Here is a 15625-nt window from a genome sequence, read left to right as displayed (position 1 = left end):
GTTGTAGGAGTGGTTTACACCACTCAAAAATGTGAATGGATTTTCTAGGTGAAAGTGATTTTGGGCAGTTTTGCGTGGGCTCTCAATGTGTTAACAGGTTTGCCGTCAGGCTGGCAAACTCAGTATCCTCTTCTCGGTTAAATACTCACCTTTATTGCACAGCATTTTTATGAAATGTTGTACTGTGTTTGCATGCTTTTGATTGATATTTTATTTTTACTGCTATTTCATTTGTAATGTTATTTGTGAAGCACTTTGTAAACTGTTTTTTGGAAAGGTGCTATATAAATAAAGTTATTATTATCATTATCATCTTAAAGTTGACTTTAAACCATAATATGACATAGACCTATTAGTGACTAAGGCTGTACCCTAGCCCTTTTTTTAGGACTCGAACTTCGTCAGGAATTTTCGAGCGAACATCCGGACCATTTGTTTCTAATTAATTTAAAAAAAAACCTTTGAGATATCCGTCTTGATCAGAGCGCAGCGCGTCTCGATCAGAGAGCAGCGCGTCTCCCCCGTTCTTTATCAATCTCTCTCGTCTCTCCCAACACACACACACACACACACACACACACACAGTCAAGTGGCTGTGGCTCCGCGAAAACTGCTGATCTGCGAGCTTGCTGGCAGACGACAGCGTAGTTTGCTCGTTAGCTGTCACTCGTTCATTTGTTCCACCTGTGTACTAGAACTAAGCCCATTGAAGTGGGCACAGGGCAAAAGCAGAACCTCTGTCACCGTGACCGTTTTGCTTAACAATGATCATAGTTCACTTCTTTTTAGCAATAGGCTATGTGATGCTAGAGAGCATATGCTAATATATTATGGGTGCTAAGAACGGTTCCCTCTATCAGCGATCATGCTGGTGTGTGTGTGTGTGTGTGTGTGTCAGACATTCCATTCAATGGAACTCTTTTGTTCTCACAGAACAAGGTGAGAAAGGTCAATCACCTCAGCTGCAGGCCAATCACCAAATGAATGTGCAGTTGTGCACGGGAGACTTTGGAGAGGGACAGAAGACAAGGAGATATTTCTTTAAAAACATCATGACAGGAATGCACTAGAAACCTACTTTTTTTTACATGCTCATATCGCATTCTCGCCGAGATATATTTTCGAGTTAATAAAAAAGGAAAAAAATAATATTTTTGTTTAAAAAAAAACAAAAACGAATGGTTCAAGCCCATTAATTAAGATTCGAGTGCCAACCCTAACGAGCGAACATTCGAACCTTGAATGTTTGGGGACAGCCTTATTAGTGACAGACAATTATTGGATTAATTCTTCAAACCGACCACAGTGGTAGCAGGCACAGTACAAGGTAAGTAACTCTCAATTAAAATGAGAGAGAGAGAGAGAGAGAGAGAGAGAGAGAGAGAGAGAGAGAGAGAGAGAGAGACTCTGAGGACTTCCCGTTGAAGACCAATGCTTTATCGAGATCTTCTCCCATAGAATAACATAGACATGTATTTTATGCAGAGTCCTCCAATTCTCCACCAGTCATGGCTTCCAGTTCCCACCTGATGTCGTGTGGGAGTCCAGAGTCTCCAGACTGCTCCAGATCTGACTCAATAACTGCTAGCTTGCATAGCGTCTTGAGACTAGGACTGAGGTCCAAGATGTACAGGTTATCATTGTGATTGTCTGTCTCACAGTGTGATCCTCCAAAGATGAAGACACGATCTCCCACCATGCACATGCATGGTGATATGATCCAGAACGGGACATCATCACCTTTGGGCTTAACCTCCTTCCAGGACAAGGTCTCTGGACTGAATTTCCACATATAATTATCATTGTTAACACCAAATATGTACAGCTCTCCATTGTAGGCAAAGGCTGAATGACCACAGTGTCCTCCTGGATGAGGCTGTGCGGAGTGAATGGTGAGCCAGCAGTTGGTCTCTGTGTCAAACACACTGATGTTGTTGAGCTGGTACTGGTACCCATCCACTGGTACCCATCCACCATATACAAACATCTTTGTCCCCATGATGGTCGCAGAGTGACGCTCTGAACCTGGTGGTGGAGTGCCTCTGGTGTTAATTAAAGTCCAGACCATTGTGGTGGTGTCCAGCTTGTACATGTCTTTAAGAAAACTCTGGTCCAGGTGTCCTCCATGGACATACATGTCCTTCCTCAAGACACAGGCTGAGTGGCCACACCTTCCCTCTGGAACGGTCCCAGAAACCTCAGTATTGAGCCATCTGTGGGTGTCGACGTCAAATGCGTAAAGCATGTTGTCTACACCTTCAACTTCACCACCCCAGATGTAGGCAATATCTCCAATGAGCACAGCCGTGTGACCAGTGCGACTACAGGGTACCTCAGGGGGGCATTCTCCTCTTGTAGTTGTCACCGGGGGCAACGTTGTCCATCTCAGAGACACTGTGTTGAAGACGTTCACAATGATCTGATCTTCTACAGGTCCAGCATTTCTAGGGTCACCTCCAAAGACGTACACTTTGTGTCCCACCGCTAAAGCAGCCGCAAGGCTATTTTCATCATAGTAGACTTCTGGGGCTCCTCGCAACTTCACTGTATAGAACAACATTTGACAGACCGTGAGCTCGCTGCTTGAAATGACAACGTTAACAACTTGCTCCGTATGAGAGACTATTGAACATGAGACAATTTATATGGAAGGACAGTCTATGTCAGTTAGTGTGGGCGGACCTCTGACATCACTCGGACTCAGCCATAACCATATAAGGAGTTCCCAATGCAGCTACGCCCAAATATGGAGTGTGTAGTCTAACGTCAATGTGTCGCCATGGCATTGGCTTCAAACAAATCAGTCAGCTCCATACGTTGAAAAAAGGGGGGGACATGCCCATAAATGAGCATAAACTGGTGATGACATCAGCGATCTCCATACGCAGGCACAAAGAGACAATGATTGACAGCTGCAGAGATATCCGTTTGTCCAAAACCACAGATCCAAGTGCAATATGTCCATATACGGTCATGTGCATATAGAGACCAACTTCAAGGTCTGGAGGTCTAGAGGGACTGCGCTGCACGCTGTCCACTTATATCCAGTTGTCCACAACCGCCCAACCGCCCATCCAACCCTAAGGGAATGTCCACATATGGGCATATTGGTTGGATGGGCGGTTGTGGACAAACAGAAGTCCTCTCTAATTATATTAAACAACATCAAAATCACCAACATTGCAGCTGTAGGGAAAGCTTGAATTATTATCTGTAAAGTGTTTGTTTCATAAAAATCCACCATATACATTTTATGAGCTACTTCCTGTCAAGAAATTCCTTGCAGATTACCTGTACGTGGGGCCCAAAAGAATGAGCATGGTTACTATGGTCACTGACATTACGTCAGACCACAGCTGATCAGGCTATATAAGACCTTGCACCACTCAGTTCACACGGGTGTGATTTTTTTCTGGAGTGCTGGAGTTTGGAAGTGCTCGTTGACTATCACTCAACAGCCCTGCGTACCACCTGTTTTGAATGTGCACATAATGCAGGAGGCAGCAGGAGGTTGCTTTACTGATAACGAGTGCTTCCATACTCTGATACTTAGAAAAGAATCATCTGCAAGGAATTTCTTGAGAGGAAGTAGCTCATAAAATGTCTACGGTGGATTTTTATTAAACATAAACTTTACAGATTGAAAGAGGATAATTCAAGCTTTCCCTACAGCTGCAATGTTGGTGATTTTGACGTTGTTTAATATAATTAGAGAGGACTTTTCTGTTTGGATGAATGGGTTGTCTATGGGAAGTGTCACCTAGGTATCACCTTGCTGGCAAGATGGCAGCCGTGTGAATATCATCAATTGACACATTTTCTATATTTCAAACATTCGTCTCTGAAGTTGATTGTAAAATTAGAAAATGTAATAAATTGATGCCATTGATGATGATGTTGCGATGTGAGAGAGTGGTCTAGCCAACACCAACTAGTGAGTCCTGGATCGCTGCCCTCCACAGTCCACACTCTCCTAGCGAAAAGCACAACAGGAAAGAGCCCTGGATGGAGTCTACACAAGAATGCTACGAAATTTGTCACATGGACGGACCGCATCAGAAATGTGGGCCTCTATGATGACCTACCACAGGTCACAGACAAAGTCAGAGAGAGAAGGATGGGGGTGGCAGAGAGCACTGCGTCAGGCACCCAGAACTAGAGGCAAGTAAATTAACTCTATGGGAGTCAACCCTGGGTAGAGCCAGGAGGGGCAAGAACGCACGTCCTTGACGTGCGCGTAGACCATAGAGTATATAAAAGGATAGAGACTGAACTGGCGCGAAGCTCCGCCCCCCCCAGCTATTCATGTCAGTGGAAGTTGCTCAGTGGCGTTTTGAAGCACCCGGAAGACTGCTGGAAGTACCGTCTCAGAACGTCTACTTCCGCATTTGACCACCACATTTTGGTGGTCAAATGCGGAAGTGCAACCGAGCGCTCAATGTTAAAGCCAGCTGCCCGGTCATGAATCCACGGGTCCGCCTGTAGTCCCTCCTCCTACCACTAGGGCCCAGAGCTTCAACGTTGAATAGCCTCACTGGCCCCTTGGCGTAGACGCACTGCGCTGCGACAGCTTAGCTAACAACACTGTAGAACTCAAGAACCTGATGTTAGATAGGAGAGTGTGGAAGGCAGCGATCCAGAACCTGATGTTAGATAGGAGAGCGTGGAAGGCAGCGATCCAGAACCTGATGTTAGATAGGAGAGCGTGGAAGGCAGCGATCCAGAACCTGATGTTAGATAGGAGAGCGTGGAAGGCAGCGATCCAGAACCTGATGTTAGATAGGAGAGCGTGGAAGGCAGCGATCCAGAACCTGATGTTAGATAGGAGAGCGTGGAAGGCAGCGATCCAGAACCTGATGTTAGATAGGAGAGCGTGGAAGGCAGCGATCCAGGAGTCCCGGGTTGGCTAGACCACTCTCTCGCATTGCATTTAATGACCTCAATGTTTATTACATTTTCAAATTCAACTTCAGAGATAAAACAAAATTAAATTAAAATAAAACTAATCTGATTTCAATGCCATAGTACCTGGGTATTTGCTTACATAGATGTATTAAACAAGGTTGTTGTGCTAACAGCAGAGAATAACCAATCTGTCAATCCACCAGTGCAGACCAGTGTCCATGACATCACTGGCACTTTGAAATACAAAAATATCTAAAAACACTCCGGAAAGTGTTTCTTGTCTCCCAAACATCATTAAAATAAGATCTGGTTGCAAAAGGGGTGAAGTGGCCCTTTAAGCTCTATTATATTATCATAGTGAAAATAGTCAAAATAGGATCTACAAGCATGTACCTCTTTTTTTCCAACTTTTCCATGCTTGCCCATAATGACATAACATATGGACGAGGTGGAAAGGGGTTAAATGTTAATCCATAAGACGGCGAAAGGAGGCGGAAAACACCTGCTTCATTCTTTGGTCCTACTGACCCTGACCACGTGTTCCTTCAGAGCTGTATGGGATGGAAACGCCAGCAGTGAGTTAGTGGTAGGCTCATCAATCTCACCCAGTGTCCAGGTAACTAATGATCATATTCGGTTAATGGACCGCTTTAATCAGCGGCTGAGAGACCATGACCTTTAGTGTCAGGAGAAACGGTACACCTGCGCACGCACGCACACACGCACGCACGCACGCACGCACACTGTATTGGTGCTGTATTAACTCAATTAATATCAATATTATAATTAACTTTTTCTTGGGGACCCCAAAGAATTGCAGCGAAAGAAAAAAAGACTGATGAGTCAGCATGAAAGGCTTCCGTTGTTAAATGACAGCCATCTGTCTCTGTTGTTCTGGTGCCTTTCTCCTCAGTGGGAGAGTCAGGTGTTCTGGTGCCTTTCTCCCCAGTGGGAGAGTCAGGTGACAATCAATATGCACAGAGTAAAAGCACCACTTAATACTTTGGTGTGTATCGCTGTCACGTGCCGAATATAGCAGAACTACAAGGCAAGCTCACAACGCATCGCAGATGGGCGAAGTAGAACTCGTCGAAGTAGAACTCGAGCATTAGGCCACTCATCATAGGAGGCATGCCAGGCCTCTATTTTTAGCCATTGATGAGTGTGTGTGTGTGCGTGCACGTGTGTATGTGTGTATGTGTGTGTGTGTGTGTGTGTGTGTGTGTGTGTGTGTGTGTGTGTGTGTGTGTGCGTGTGTGTGTGCAATCACTCCCATCAGCACCGGTGCTGCCTGGCAGCAAACGGCCCGGTCTCCATAGCAACCCTTCCTACTGCACACTGCACAGACTGAGGAGGGAGACGCAAATCCGGCCACGCTGGAGCAATATGGCTGATGCTGCGACGTGAGCGTGCACGACATGCACGTTGTGGGTTTTTTAGGGAGGGTGCTACAGCATATAGGCAAGTCATGACGTGGGTGCGTCATGGCGTAGTCATGACTGAACGCCACACTGTGCTAGGACGGCACGAGGGATGGAACAAATCTAAGACACTTAAACATCTGACTTGAGAAATAAGTTTGTTCAGAACTGGGGAAAGTGAATGTGAAGAAGGATTATATTAGTGTAGTTCTTAGTTAATAACCTTCTGTTTGCCGCTGCCTTTGGATGGCTAAGGCTTACTTTCTTTTTTCTCTTTTCTCTTCTGCACTCGCCTGTAACTGTATCTGTCCATTTTTACTTAATTTGTTTTATACATCCTAATGTCATTGTATAATTGTGTTTCCTTTGCTTGATGTTCTGTATAAAGCACATTGAATTGCCTTGTTGTTGAAATGTGCACTACAAATTAGGGATGGACCGAAAGGGAAATTCTTGGCCGAAACCGAATACCGAATATAGGAAACATTTGGCCGAAAACGGTGCATCACTACTACAAATATAGCTGCCTTGCCTAATACAAGATGATACAGGATTCAAATTTCCAAATAGCAGATCTACAAGCTCAAAACATGTCACGATGTGAAAGGTTTGAGCTTGTAGATCAGCTATTTTTGTGTGACACTGTAGTTGTAGTAGGATGGATGAAGTAGGTCATTCATTTATGAAAATACATAGTTAAAATATGGAGATGAGAGGTTTCTGCCTGAAATAGATATATACAGGACAGACAGACGGACGGATGGACAGACAGACGGATAGGATTCTAAACTGAGTAATAAAGGTAAGAAAGAAGACATGGGAGCTAGAGATGTTTACCAAATAGTGATAAATTACTGTGGCGTTTAAACTGGGAGTTTGTCCCACTGGGTGTCAAACTGTGTGTAATTATGCACAGCAGTTCCTTTCTGCTCCAATACAGAAGGGTGCGGGGGGACATCACAATTCTATTTGATCATGTTTTTTCACTCAACTTAAATAAAAAAATGTCACTTTACATCTAAGTGCAATTAGAACAACTTGATCTTAACCTATTTGACTTGATAGTTAGATCAACATACAGTGAATTGAAGATGCACTTTAGATCATTTCAATATTTGAACACATTTAATCCTTAAATACTTCATCGTATGACAAATAGAAAATAGCAGATGTGCAAACGGCCCAGTTGTAGATTTGCTATTTCTGCCATTTGTGAAGATCTTTGAACATTTCGATTTTTTTTAAAAACCTTCGACAATTTTCATCTATGTATAATGACATGATTCCCAAAATAGGGACACCAGGTTGGTACTGGAAGTGGTTAAACATTCTGTGTGGTGTGCTGGTCAGGTCAGGTATTGGCCAGAATGTCAATCATGTGACTTTAGATATACACATCTAAACATCAGCCACTAGCATCGGTGAATGTCATCTTATTTGCCGATTCACCGATGGGGGTCAACAAGGCAAGCATCAGCTGATACCAACTTGCGGAAGATGAATTGGAGAGGTGCATCCCTAGTATTATACTGTATATGCAGGTTCTGACTGACTAGCAAAACTACTTGGTACCTGAGGGAGGTTTATGCTGAGCAGACAGGAGAGTGGAGACCTGTGGCCACATGATACTTCATCAGCACAAAACCCTTATTGTGCTGATCAAGTATCATTACACACATGCGCATGAATGCACACACGCACGCACGCACGCACGCACGCACGCACGCACGCACGCACAGAGCATGCACACACTCTCACTCTATCGAGGGGATGACCTTCATGGTATAGCCTACCTCAATCATCTCAAAGACGCTTGGCAAAATGTGCTGATTAGCAGCAACTTTCTGGACCCTCCCGTGTTGGTTCTGTCCTCCTCATACAGAGTCAAATGCACCCTGACTTCTTAGAGAAGTGATGAAAGCACGGGTGCAGTACTTAGTTTAGACAGTTTTTGGTTTAGACTAGTCATTGGTTAGACCAGTCATTAGTCCTACAACTACAACCTATCTCAAACCCTCACCCTAAACCTAACCTCCCACGGGGCAGCACACCTAAACCTAACCTTAACCCATCATGTCTAACCAATGACTAGTCTAAACTAAGTATGCACCCCGAACGCACTACCTATAAAGTACACACATGTATGAAAAGGAGCTGATTCCATGCAAAGGACACAATTCTAAACTGGTCGTTTACCAACCTGAATGACAATGGCATTGAGCCATATTTTATACAGCACAGCGAAAATAGCTGCAGAGCCATATCATACAATGTGTCACAATGTGACCCTACATGTGAACACGTAGATCTGATATTTATTTACTTTACTTTTTCGCCTATGCCCAAAATAGGGCCGGCAGGTGGAAAGTGGTTAATGTATATGGTTAAGAGATTTCTAATTAGTCCAAGTGCGTTACCGCTCCTTTCTATGTGCTGACGAGAGTCTGACACACTTTCTTCAATGATTAATTCATGCCTCTGTGACAAAGTGTCATGTGTCATCATGCTGCTTGACATCCTCGCTGAGCCATAGACGAGTGGATCAATGAACAGGGATCAATGCTAAAAGCTTCACCCTCAACATACCTGAATGGCATTTATTTAATGTTAAACTAAATCACAAACACAACCAGACTGCATGATTCATGTGAATACAATTCACAATCACTCTTATACAGAGTGACTTACGATATTGCAGACAGACAGTGTAGTGCCGGTCAGTAAAGTAGGATCATCACTGGTGAACCGAGAACCTAGTATTAGTCTAACTCTAAACAATATACTATCAAAATAATAATCTGAAGTCCACACCCACAACACCAGAGGGAGTGCAACGAACCATGTACAACCCAGATTCGGCACAAACAAGGGACTAAATTAGTTTCGCTCCTATGCCACCAAAATGTGAAACGCCCTACCAATAGTCATTAAGACATGCGAATCCCTTGACTCCTTCAAAACCGCTCTCAAAGGGCACCTACGGATGGCTGCAATTCGAAACTGGCCCCCGTAAAAATATGAATCCCCCACCCTCACTGTATATGTCTCTTTTCCCTTTTTACCTCCATGATGAATTCCTGTTCTGTTCTTTGACTATATAGAAGTGTCTATTTGTACGTCTCTAAATGTTTTGATGAATTGAACATGGTGGACCCTCTTGTAAACAAGTGTAATGCTTAATTGGGTCGTCCACTCACAGTTAACAGTCTTTGTATTGAGTTTGTGCTTGAAATGTACTGTAATTCTGCAAACTGTTAATAAATATTTAAATCAATCAATCAAAACTATAGGATACCAGGTAAACAATGAATCTAGCTATCTGTCTAAATAACATGCTAAGATGCTATATCTAAATTATATTTTAGATAGACAGAAAAACTAAGCCTGTCACAGTTATTACATAATTGCCTAATCTCAATTATTTGAGTAAATCGCAATCGTTTTTTGCATAATCATAATTTCCGCCATGATCATTTCCATGTTAAAATTTAATATATTCCATATACATATTCATATACAGGAAAAACAATACAAATAAATAATAATAATAATAATAATAATAGTGGAAATAGCAGATCTACAAGCTCAAAATGCATTGCGATGCGACACGTTTGGAGCTTCTAGATTGGTTATTCCAATATTGTATTATTAGTTTATTAGAAGTATACTGTACTTTTTCTGTTTTGTATGTGTCTATAGAGTTAACATTACTTTAATAGTCCCAATTCTTCCATGTGGGGAAAAAAATCATTCTTCATATGACCACCGCGCTCTGACTGTAGGTGCGCCGCCCGATTCAAAACATATCAAAATCAAGGAGATGGGTCGCACACACCAAGACTGTGGTTCAAAAAGTTTTATTTCAAACCATAGGGACAAACGTTTCGGCTATCCAGCCTTCATCAGTGTGAAAAAAATCACGCCACTCCATCTTTAAATGGTCTCAATGGTTTCCAGCTGTGTAAAGGCTCTGCCTATCAGTGCACAGTTGGAACAAGACTCATTCACCATTCAACACTTTATAAATGATAAAGTACATGTTGGTGGAGAACAGGGCTGGGCAACCACCTCTTTTGATCTTTTGATGAGTTAAGTTGGGCTGTTGATCTGATCAATTGAGTTAATTAAAAAGAACCATTGTTTGATGTACATAAAAAAATGCACATTATTTTTCTCTCTCCATATTTGAACATGCTTCATAATGCATAATGTCATGGAGTCTATTTTGAAAGATAAAGTGAAAAATGTATGTTTCATTAATTAAAAGAAAGTGATAATCCTTCCACAAATTACCATCCCCCACTTCCCTCAGAAAATATGACTACCAAATGAAATGTCAGCCAGGCTGTTGCATTTTTAATAGGCCCCAACCCAGACAGCTGAAATGGAAGGTAAGGGTCCGTCTCTCTTTGTAAGCCCATCCCTCTATCTCACTCTCCTATGAGCCTGAAGTACATCCCACCATTTATAACGTACACAGCATGCGCCCTTGGCCCCTTCCCAGGCCAAATACAAAGAGCATTGGCTATGTCGGATGGCAAGAGGACAGCATAAGGATTGTACAAGGAATCTGTGCTTAACTCCGCTTAAAGGTCACCGTCCACATGTCCCCTGGCACCTGTTTCTATACCTTCAGCCAATCCAACAAATCTAATTTCCACGAATTGTGGAAATCAACTGGAACAGGAAATGGACAACCAAAGTTGTCTGTTGACTTTTTCTTGTAAACAATAATGTTGCAACAAGCCAATATCTGAGTCTCAAGCAAGAGCTGTTTGTGCCATGTAGCACCAATGCACCAAGCAGCACCATATAGGTGAAGATATTATTTTCTACATGAAATGCATAGAAATAGGTAAACCAAGAACCTATCATCAGTCCAACAGTAGAATACATTACAAAAAAAAATTGCATGTCTGCAAGGTCGTCAATTCTAGTGCAAGTGTAATGGCACGTGCTATGGGCTAACGTGGCGTCTGAAGAGGTGAGTTTAAAGACTACGGCGGAAGATTCATTGGGATGAGTCTGCAGTTCTAACTGCAATGGGGAGTAAAGTTCATTAAATAGTTCGGGAGCCAGAAGGGAGAAGAGTCTGAGACATGTGGAGCTGTCCCAGACGTTTTAGCGAAAGTTGTGACAGCCTCCCTGTGTTAGCTGAACTGAGTGAGCGGGAGGGGTTGTAGGGTTGGATCAGACTTAGATGATATGGGGGGCCATACTAGGGTTTAATATTTTCCCGGATTTGGCTCATTTTAATTCCCGGGAATTTGCGGACCTTTTCCCGGGCTCCCGCGGGAATTCCCGTCAGAAAAAAAAGAAAAAAAGTGCCCACCAAAATGCATTTATATGTATAGATACTTCATATGTTCAATAGAATAGTGATATTTTTTGGTTTAAAACGTTTTATTTGAACGAAATATGAACATATAGCCTACAATAAAAGTATTAAATTAAAATATTAATAATGTTATAGGCCTACTACGCTATTCAGAAAAAGGGACACAGGAGTTTGCACTAATGTGACTGTCGAAGCACGGTGAAAAAACGACCTCACGTCTTTCACATAGATACCTTAGCCATGGTCTTTCATAGCCTGGCTTGGCCAGCCTCATAGCGGGGATTCACTGAAGATATGCGGGGAGGAAACATCAGTGAACCCTCGCTATGAGTCTGGCCGCGCCAGGCTAGGTCTTTCACCCAGGGGCGGCAGGTTCCTATAACGGCAGACTCCGCCAGATGGGGCAGCAGAGAGTACACTGGGTTCCCCCCCAACCCAGTGTACTCTCTGCTGCCCCATCTGGCGGAGTCAGGTTAGGATCACATGCCATGGGGCCAGAAGGAGAGAGTTACAGTAGTCAGTTTTGCTATGACTGATGTCTGGATAAGGACAGCTGACTCCTAGCCTAGGTGAGGAAGGTTCTTTTCACTGTTTAGCCCTGCTAAAACAAGTATCACTTTGACACACAAAAAATAATCTGAATAGCATTTACACCTTTGCTAATGCCCTCCTTTCTCACTGACGATGTTCTCACAATTTACTCACAATCCACTGTCTTGCATGACGTGTGAAGTTCTCAAATGGCACATCATGTCTTAAGTTAAGGAAAGCATGTCAAAATCTTTGCGACTGATGGCTAATCAAAGCTGATAGCTGCTGCAAAGTTAGCATCAGCTCATTCTAGAGCTCCACTGAAGTCAAAGTCATATTTTTTAATATATTGTTTTTTGCGGCTTCCGCCTTTATTTTATATTTTTTATAGAGGGACAGACAGTAGGCTGACAGGAAATGGGGAGAGATGGGGGAGTGACATGCAATAAAGGCTGTCGGGATCGGGAGTCGAACCCGCGGCACACTGCCAGACTGGTTTACCAGCCAGGGTGCCTGGACCGCTGAGCCACGGCCCAGGCCTGGTCTGGGTCTTTTTCATCAGTATGGTATGGATCTTGTTTCCCGGGGGGCGGGTTCAAACATTTTCTCTTTGACGCAATTGGTTAGAGCTACTGTCAGTCAAAGGTTTCAAGCATTGAACGTCACTGTACCAAAGCCTGCCCATATTGCATACCGTGTCCCGATTGGCCACACCAGTTCTCTGGTGTAGGAAATGGGCGTACAATTGAGCCTCTCCAGACCGTAATCCGCCGGCAGGCAATTTTTTTTGCCAACGGCTGATTCGGTCTGGCTTATTAGCCAGGCTAGGACGGCAGAACAGTGAGCAGGTGTGACCTGGTTACCACTGTGATGTATGCTGGATGATTCCATCCTGTGTCATTGCAATGCATATTCATCCACCGTCTACAAAATTACACAGCAAGTCAACAATACAGGGGAATTGGCTAAATCACTAATCGGATACTTGCATATATATGCATGTTAATTTGCATGTACTTTTTGAAAAACTTCACTAGGTTGAAAGTGGTAGAACTCCCCCCCCCCCCTACAATTCTCCTCCCCTTTCCAATTTTCATTTTCCCCACTTTTAAAACCTGTGTGTTAGACTGTCCACATATCAAGCACACACTGCATAATGAGACATTTAATCAACACCTGCCACACACACACACACACGCAGCCACGCACGCAACGCTGCAGCAAACACACCCCTGCACCTTACATCCACAAAGAATAAATCCACACAGAAAGATGTTCATTGGCACATACATACATGCGGATGTTCACACCTGCTAGTGACACCATGTGTGCACTGCAGTTATCTGCAATCTGCATATTTATTTATAGTTGAATTAATTCTAAATGTGTGTTTTGTGCCAGGGCCTCCAGTAGAGAAGATTTGGGTTAAAAAAATGTTATAGAAAGATATCCAAAGATTCTTTTATATTTCACAAAGTGAGGCGCTGTGAGCTTGTAGATCTGCTATTTTTGAGGGTGAAACAACCACTTAAATCAGGCTTAAATTAAAAAAAGGTCCAGTCAACCCTGTCCGCATTCGCAGCACTGCTTCCAGCTTTGGCAGCTGCCAAAGTTGAGGAAACCTGGTGCGGAAATTCTGGAAAAATGTAAATTTGCCAATATGAGCTTGTGAGAAGTCTAACTAGGGGCTTGTTGAATCCATTCCAACCATTAGTGTTTATTAATAAGAATGCCTCCCTGGCCAGGCAGATTAATGGCCATGCTGCTGCGTTTGGATCTTCCACCCGCTACTGAGTTCCTTAACAGAGTGTAAAATGAATCAAGTGTACAAATGGCCAATATGTGTTGTTTTTGACGAGTTGACTTATGACGAGTTTGGAAGCACTCGTCATAAGTCACTGAACGGCCCTGCGTACCACCCGTTTCGAATTTGCACATAATGCAGGAGGCAGCAGCGCGACCCGTTAACAAAAACGAGTGCTTCCAAACTGCAACACTTAGAAAAAGAATCACCTGCAGAGGATGTCTTGACAGAAAGTAGCTCATAACATGTCTACGGGGGATTTTTATGAAAAACAAGCTCTGCAGATTGAAAGAAGATAATTCAAGCTTGGACTACAGCTGCAATGTTTGTGAGTTTAACGTTGTTTAAGACAAGCAGATCACAAACCAAATTGGATGAATGGGGAGTCAATGGAGGGTATTGCAACTCTAGATTCATCCCATTATTAAAAAAATCACACCCGTGTGAACTGAGTGGTGTAAGGTCTTATATAGCCTGATCAGCTGTGGTCTGACGTAATGTCTGACGTAATGAAATCACACCCGGGTGAACTGGGTGACCGTAGCAACCATGCTCATTTGTTCTGCACAGACAGACAGACAGACAGACAGACTAACAAAGCCAGTTGTAGGAGTGGTTTACACCACTCAAAAAATCTAGAGTTGCAAATTGCAGCTAGATCCTTACAAGCCTACACCTCGTTGTAAAGGTGACTAATCAACGATTAAAATTATATAAAATACAATACCAAATTATTAAAGTGGAGAAATAATGGAACAACGTTAAGTTTCCGAACTTTTGGCAGTTTGTGGCAAATTGACCATGCCATGCCTGTTCAAAGTTCAAACAATCAACAAACAATACATAAACACTTACATGGCTCGTCCAGTGAGACTGGTCTGTACATGTTGTTGGAAGTCTGGATACTTGGAAGCCAAATATGCGAAGTCTGGAGGTTTGTCTTTGTAACGGTTCCGAGGATGCATGGACTTATTCAGAGCCATTTGACCAACTTCACTGCAAATAAGAACAGTAAAATAACCTTACTTAACATGTGTCTCTGGGCGAATCAACGACACTCGGAGAGGATTAATAAGGGATTGGTCCCTTATTAATCTTCTCCGAGTGTCACTGACCAAGACCATGTTGAAATGATAATCACATTGAATGAGCTACCATTGTTTATGTTCACTGTTGTAGTTTGTTTACATTTACGCCATGCATTAATACAACGTTCTCCTGGTGTCTGCCTACCTTTACGGCATATATTCTTGTGGTGGCTGAAGCGGTAAATGTATTTATTATTATTATAACAATAAATGCTGTTGACTCGAACGTAGGTGGGTACCCGAGTCGATAGCTGGTCGATAGTGTGTCACGTTCACGTTGTTTGAACGTACACTTCCGGATTTCTCGTGACGTCACCCCGTTGCGCCGAAAACGACGAGATGATGCGACGCATTCGGCCGCGTCATTCTATTGGTTGCCTATGGCAACCAAAATAATGATAGACAAATTATCATTCGTATCATCTCTCGCTCTCTCTCTCTCATTCTCTCTCTCTCTCTCTCTCTCTCTCTCTCTCTCTCTCTCTCATATATATATATATATATATATATATATATATATATATATATACATACACCG

General features: G+C 43.0%; 1 protein-coding gene across 1 annotated transcript in view; it reads right to left on the bottom strand.

Annotated features, from left to right (window-relative positions):
* The window catches only part of mettl16 (methyltransferase 16, N6-methyladenosine), a 44539-nt gene extending 29147 nt beyond the window's left edge, over positions 1 to 15392 (bottom strand). Inside the window, exons 1-2 of the mRNA XM_079513956.1 lie at positions 15233 to 15392; positions 14855 to 14995 (exon numbers count right to left, since the gene is read on the bottom strand). Of these exons, the coding sequence (XP_079370082.1) occupies positions 14855 to 14982 (128 nt within the window). The 5' untranslated portion in view covers positions 14983 to 14995; positions 15233 to 15392. The remainder of the gene's footprint in view (positions 1 to 14854; positions 14996 to 15232) is intronic.
* Between the last annotated feature and the right edge of the window lie 233 nt (positions 15393 to 15625).

Source organism: Electrona antarctica (assembly GCF_951216825.1).
Source record: "Electrona antarctica genome assembly, chromosome: 11".
NCBI classification, from domain to species: domain Eukaryota; kingdom Metazoa; phylum Chordata; class Actinopteri; order Myctophiformes; family Myctophidae; genus Electrona; species Electrona antarctica.
This window is presented reverse-complemented; position numbering and strand designations above follow the sequence as displayed.